At 44.3% G+C, this 6,854-nt stretch overlaps 1 protein-coding gene across 3 annotated transcripts; it reads left to right on the top strand.

The window, feature by feature from the left end:
• Positions 1-3,509: 3,509 nt before the first annotated feature.
• LOC113652701 (putative nuclease HARBI1) lies at positions 3,510-6,623 on the top strand. Of its 3 annotated transcripts, XR_003442920.2 has the most exons (4): positions 3,510-5,639; positions 5,703-5,760; positions 5,859-5,970; positions 6,074-6,623. XR_003442920.2 is itself a non-coding variant. In XM_027161942.2 (3 exons), the coding sequence occupies exons 1-3, from the start codon at positions 5,571-5,573 to the stop codon at positions 6,442-6,444; spliced, it is 552 nt and encodes a 183-aa protein (XP_027017743.1). In that variant the 5' UTR covers positions 3,522-5,570; the 3' UTR covers positions 6,445-6,623. The 3 variants fall into 3 exon arrangements, 1 of the variants encoding a protein (XP_027017743.1); XR_003442919.2 differs by having other exon boundaries at positions 3,510-5,760; XM_027161942.2 differs by lacking the exon at positions 5,703-5,760 and having other exon boundaries at positions 3,522-5,639.
• Positions 6,624-6,854: the final 231 nt, after the last annotated feature.

The following is a 6,854-nucleotide window of genomic DNA, read 5'->3' as shown; positions in this document are numbered from 1 at the left end:
GGACTAAACAGATCTCTGTGCAACTGGATTCTGGACTTCCTGACAGGCAGAAGTCAGGTGGTGAGAATGGGCAGCAATACTTCATCCCCGCTGATCCTCAGGGCTGTGTCCTCAGCCCGCTCCTGTATTCCCTGTATACACACGACTGTACAGCCACACACAGCTCCAACGTCATCGTCAAATTCGCTGCAAAAGGCCTGATCACCGACAACAATGAGATGGCCTACAGAGAAGAGGTGAGCACCCTGACCAAATGGTGTCAGAAGAACCACCTCTCACTAAACATTGACAAGACCAATGAGCTGGTGGTTGATTTGAGGAGACAGAGCAGAGAACACAGACCCATCACCATCGACAAGACACCTGTGGAGCGTTTGAGCAGCTTTAAGTTTCTGGGTGTTAACATCAGTGAGGATCTCACCTGGTCCACACACATCGACACAGTGCTGAAAAAGGCACACCAACGCCTCTTCTTCCTGAGACGGCTGAGGAAGTTTGGAATGAGCCCCAGGATCCTCAGAACATTCTACACCTGCACTATAGAGAGCATCCTGACGGGCTGCATCACCGCCTGGTTTGGAAACAGCACCGCAGGCAACCGTAAAGCTCTGAAAAGGGTCGTGCGAACTGCCAGCCACATTGTTGGAGGTGAGCTTCCCTCCCTCCAGGACATCTACAACAGGCGGTGTATAATGAAAGCTCGGAGGATCATTAATGACTCCAGCCACCCATCCCACGGACTGCTCTCTCTGCTCTCCTCAGGAAGACGTCTCCGCAGCATCCGATCCCGCACTAGTCGACTGAGGGATAGCCTTTTCCCTCAGGCCATCAGACTAATTAACAGCCATAACTAACACAGCACACAGTATACTTCCACAATATTCAACAGTTCAACACCGGACTATACACACATGCACACACGCACACTGTATTCGTACTGCATCAATACACACGGGACTATACACACACACTGCATTTAATTTAAAATAACAATCTATCTGACAATAAGCTATTGGTACCACAGGACATTTCTGTATCTGTACAGTCCGTTGCACCTTACATGTTACATAATATTACATGTATATAATATTTTATATATATTATTTATATTTATACTTATACATACATGTATGGTCATATATATATATATATATATATGTCTAGTAGTACACTGTGTGTACTGACTATGTATGAGCACATTGCATCCTTTCCACATTTTCCACATTTGCACATTTCAATGGTACTGAGCATTTTGCACATTTTTTTAACCTGTCTGTAAATTGTTCTATTTATGTTTCTACTATTGTGTGTAAATGGTTCTGCAATTTCTGGAGCTCGCTCCCAAGAATTTCACCCACCAAGGCACATGTGCCGTGGTGATGTGACAATAAAGGTGACTTGACTTGACTAGTATACCCCATGTCATAGTGTATCAGTTAGGTGACACCTGTTTACTTAGTGTAAGACATCAGCCATTCATGAACTGTACAAGTTTCCTGTACAATGTACTCTACTGTGTGGGGAAAATATTTAGGCTGCATTGTCCAAGCCCTATATATTTTTTTATTTTATTTTTTCTAAAGGACTGAGATGACACCATGGTGGAGGAAGGGGCCAAATGTTCACTGAGGTACAGGAAGCTGCCATTGTAAACTTGGTTTTGGAAAATAATGAAATCAGATGAAGAGAAATTCAAAGCCACATAACCTTATTCAACAACATTCAACGAGTCAGTCTGTCCACATTGGCTCGCATTCTCAAGTGAAACCAAATCAGAATGAAACAACTTTATAAGGTGCCGTTTGAGAGAAACTCTCAAAGTAACAAAGAGTTCAGACGAGCAAATGTGGATGTACAGTAAGTACTATATTGACTGCAGTACACTACACGCAACATTGTTTCCCAGTAGACCAGAAGAAGGGGGAGAAACATCATTGGCTACAGAGTCATTATAGATGTTCCTGGCCAACGTGGTGCACATCACATCACAGCGCACATCACAATGTGCGCTGCCATCTCCAGTATGCATGGTGTCCTCCACCGTCATGCCAACCTTGGACCATACAACACAGCCCATATTCTCACATTTCTGGACAGATTTCACAACATCCTCATACCACCAGAATGTATGAATGATGCAGACCATCAAAGAAACCGGTACGTTGTAGTATGGGACAACATGAGCTTTCATCATGCAGGCCCAGTCCAAAACTGGTTTGCTGCGCCCCCAACATTTCTTGTGCAATACCTCCCACCATACTCACCATATCTGAACCCCATAGAAGAGTTCTTTTCGGCATGGCGGTGGACGGTATACGACCGGCAGCCCTTTGTGCACATGCCTCTTGTGCAGACCATGGAAGAAGCATGTGATGAGATTGATGTGGGTGCAATTCAGGGATGGATAAGGCACTCAAGGCGCTTCTCCCCTCGATGTCTGGCAAGGGAAGATATTGCCTGTGATGTTGACGAGGCGTTGTAGCCAGACCGGCTGTGCGGCAGGCAAGATGCTGCCTAATTATTTTTCTTGCCTCTTTTTTTTTACTGTAATATATTTTTTCTGAAAATTTTTGTAAGAATATTTTATTTCAGTCCCATGTAAATATATCTGCCGTGCATATGAAAAAATAAATAAATAAATGTTGCAACAGCATGTGTGTGTATCTGCAAATATTTCTGTGCATGTGAACAATCTGATACATATTTTAGTATTATGGTAAAGCATACTAAAGATGGGGGTGCTTTTCATTATGCCCAACAGTGTGTAGTTGGTTAGGCAAAAATCTGGTAATATGAATTAAGTGTGTGCCATTTTATGCACAAGTTTAATTTTGATAATGCTATGTGTAGTTTCGGTTGCAGTGCTTCATTTTGCAGGAAATTTGAGGTATTTTGCAGTTTGGGTGTGGTTTTGTGAATTGTGTTAAGTATTTTGAATATGGCATACCATATTGTGAAAGTATGCTGTAGGGTGTATTAGTTGTGACTGTTAATTAGTCTGATAACCTCAGGGAACACCGCCTTGTGTAGATTTCCTGGAGGGAGGGAAGCTCACCTCCAACAATGTGGCTGGCATTTAGCACGACCATTTTCAGAGCTTTACGGTTGCCAGCGGTGCTGTTTCCAAACCAGGCAGTGATGCAGCCCATCAGGATCCTCTCGATAGTGCAGGTGTAGAATGTTCTGAGGATGCTGAGGCTCATTCCAAACTTCCTCAGCTGTCTCAGGAAGAAGAGGCGTTGATGTGCCTTCTTCAGTACTGCGTCAGTGTGTATGGCCCAGGTGAGATCCTCGCTGATAACGCCGAGAAACTTAAAGCTGCTCCACAGGTTGATGGTGATGGGTTTGTATTCAATCCTCTGTCTCCTGAAATCCACCACTAGCTCCTTGGTCTTGTCAATGTTGAGTGAGAGGTGGTTCTCCTGACACCATTTAGTCAGGGTGCTCACCTCTTCTCTGTTCTGATTCTCAGGCCTTCTGATCGTTGTCGGTGATCAGGCCTATGACCGTTGTGTCCTCATTGAATTTGACGATGACGTTGGAGCTGTGTGTGGCTGTACAGTCATGTGTGTGTGTGTACAGGGAGTACAGGAGTGAGCTGAGGACACAGCCCTGAGGAGCACCAGTGTTGAGGGTCAGTGGGGAGGAAGTGTTGCTGCCCATTCTTACTACCTGACTTCTGCCTGTCAGGAAGTCCAGAATCCAGCTGCAGAGAGATCTGTTTAGTCCCAGAGTCTGGAGCTTCGCAACAAGTGTGGCAGGCATTATAGTGTTAAATGCTGAGCTGTAGTCCACAAACAGCATTCTCACATAGGTGTTCTTATTTTCCAGGTGGGAGAGAGCAGTATGAAGGTTGAAAGCAATAGCATCATCTGTGGAACGGTTGCTACGATATGCAAATTGTAGCGGATCAAGTGAGGAAGGCAGCACAGAGCGATGAGTCTCTCAAAGCACTTGCTGAAGATGGGTGTGAGAGCAACTGGCCTCCAGTCATTTAGGCATGTGATTTTATTTTTCTTTGGTATGGGCACAATGGTGGATTTTTTTGAAGCACGATGGGACCACAGACAGAGGGAGAGGTTGAAAATGTCTTTGAAGACACCGGCTAGTTGGGATGCGCATGCTCGGAGCACACGGCCTGGGATGCCATCAGGACCCGCAGCCTTGCAAATGTTTACCCGTTGAAAGGATCGGGTTACATCCACGACAGAGACTGAGAGTGCACTCACATCTTCTGCAGCAGCTGTGGGAGCACTCTCTGTGTGGGCAGGGTTGTGAGCCTCGAAACGAGCATAAGTTATTTAGCTCATCCGGTAGAGAGGTTCACAGTCGCTGTTTTGTTCCCTTTAAAGTCTGTGATGTTGTTGATGCCCTGCCACATGCTTCTTGTGTCGTTGGTGATGAATTGTTCTTCAACTTTGTTTATATATTGTCTTTTTGCAACTTTGATGAATTTCCTGAGATCATAACTAGCTTGTTTGCGATCATCAGGATTCCTGAATTTAAAAGCAGACGTCCGTGCTGACAAGGCTGCTTGAACTTCGCTATTAATCCACGGTTTTTGGTTGGGGTAGATGCGGATTGTTTTTGTCGGCACAACATCTTCTACACGATTCCCGATGAAACACATGACAGAATCTGAGTACACCTCTATGTCGTCATCAGACGCTGCCAGAACATGTCCCAGTCCACGTGATCAAAACAGTCCTGTAGTATAGCGTCTGATTGGTCCGACCAGCATTGGACTGTCCTGAGGGCGGGTGCTTCCCGTTTCAATTTCTGCCTATAAGCAGGCAGGAGCAGAATTGACGAGTGATCCGATTTGCTGAAAGGTGGGTGGGGGAGGGATTTGTAGGCATCCCAGAAGGGAGAGTAGCAGTGGTCCAGTACACGGTGACCACACGTGTTGATGGTGATGTGTTGGAAATATTTTGGAGCTATTGTTCTGAAGTTGGCTTTGTTAACGTCCCCCATAACAATAAATGCTGCATCTGGGTAAGCCATTTCCTGCTCACTTATATTCCCATACAGTTCCTTGAGTCTGAAATAAAAATGAGGACAATTAGGAAACTGGACCTTGAAATAAAAAAAAACAACTTGAGTGGCAGGTGAGTTATGCTTTCAATGTACACTATATGCTAACTGTAACAAAAATGTGTTAATCATTATTCTCCTTTCCTCCACCAGCTCCAAGAAGATGACACATCTTAAAATAAAAAATATAAGGTGAACTCTCGTAAAGTCAAGTGAGCCATGACATATGAGCTCCCATTGTGAGCGCACAGGACCAGTGGCATCTTTAGTAGGTTTTTTTAATTTTCCCCAGCAATCAGTACAAATAAGATTTGTTAAAAAGCACCGCCCCTTCCGCCATGCACTGAGTGTGGAGAACTGGGTGTGTGTTCACTGCTGTGTGTGTGCACTTTGGATGGGTCAAATGCAGAGAACGAATTCTGAATATGGGTCACCATACTTAGCCGTATGTCACTGTACTCAGTGGGGGATGCTGAACAAGGCCACAATTTGCCACACAATAAGGAGTGTGTGTCTGGCGATCAAAGCATTAGCAGATGTCTTCATCTCCTTCCCTGGCCACAGAAGACTCTGTGACATCAAATAGGAGTTCTATAGGATTGCAGGTAAGAGGATTACAGAACAACTGTTAACACTTATAGTAGGATACTCATTACTTTGTGTGACAGGTTTCCCCAATGTCATTGGTGCACTGGACTGCACACACAAGGATAAAAGCCCCCTCAGGTGCCCTTTGACTTTTTGATATTGTCCATTGATGAACATTGATGATGCCAGTGATGTGCATTGATTGGTTTAATATTCCTCATCTTATGATATTTCAGATGGTCTGCAATGCTGACTGTGTGATCAGCAATGTTGTGGCAAAATGGCCTGGCTCAGTCCATGACTCCAGAATCTTTCGGGCCTCTGAAATCTATCACTGCCTATCACAAGGTGAGCCACACAACCCCTATTAATAACCACTTTTTACATCATGGCTGTGTCAAGAATATCACTGTGTTTATAAAGTAGTACTGATGAGATTTTGTGTTGACAGGTGAGTTCTCTGGTGCGTTCCTGGGAGACAGGGGGTATGGCTGCCAGCCTTTTCTCCTGAAACCTTTCACAGACCCCCAGGAAGCACAACAGGCCTACAACCATACCCATGCCAGGACCAGGGCAAGAGTTGAAATGGCCTTTGGCCTCCTGAAGGCACGCTTTCACTGCCTTCACAAATTAAGGGTCAGCCCTGTGAGGGCATGTGACATTACTGTGGCTTGTGCTGTCCTCCACAATGTGGCCTGCCTGAGGAAGGAGAGGGCCCCCAGAGTGCCACCAGCCATGGACTGGGACAATCCGACAATCTTCCCTGATGATGATAGTGGTCGGCTGCTGAGGGACCAATATGTGTTGAATTATTTTAGTTAGTATGTGTGCTTTCAATTTTGGTTAAATATGTCCTATGGTGGAAAGGATTTTTTTTATTATTATTATTTTATTATTTGGCCTCTTATGAGACCTTTTGAATGTGTATTTCTCCTTTTGTTGTATAATATGCTTTCATTCTGTGCTTTACATCTTGTAGAGTCACTGTGGTGTGACTGTGGTTTACCTGCTTTGTTTTATCCTTATTCAATAAAGGAACATAATGTTACACTTTGTGTTTTTATATTTATATGGAATGTGTATTTTACATGACAGAGTATTAGGGCGACACTAAGGAAGAAGGAAAAAGTCATACATTTATGAGGCTGGTTCTTTCAGCAGAAAAGATGCATATTCTTTTTACAGTCCTGATACTTATGACAATGTTATGCTGATGTGCCAACAAATTAAGT

This window comes from Tachysurus fulvidraco, chromosome 13, assembly GCF_022655615.1.
Source record: "Tachysurus fulvidraco isolate hzauxx_2018 chromosome 13, HZAU_PFXX_2.0, whole genome shotgun sequence".
NCBI lineage: Eukaryota > Metazoa > Chordata > Actinopteri > Siluriformes > Bagridae > Tachysurus > Tachysurus fulvidraco.
This window is presented reverse-complemented; position numbering and strand designations above follow the sequence as displayed.

Bases quoted from the DNA above. Each gene is read 5' to 3' on its own strand.
- LOC113652701 (XM_027161942.2), top strand. From the start codon at position 5,571: ATGTCTTCATCTCCTTCCCTGGCCACAGAAGACTCTGTGACATCAAAT. The intron at 5,640-5,858 runs GTAAGAGGATTA...ATGATATTTCAG, and splicing joins GGAGTTCTATAGGATTGCAG to ATGGTCTGCAATGCTGACTG. The intron at 5,971-6,073 runs GTGAGCCACACA...TTGTGTTGACAG, and splicing joins CTATCACTGCCTATCACAAG to GTGAGTTCTCTGGTGCGTTC.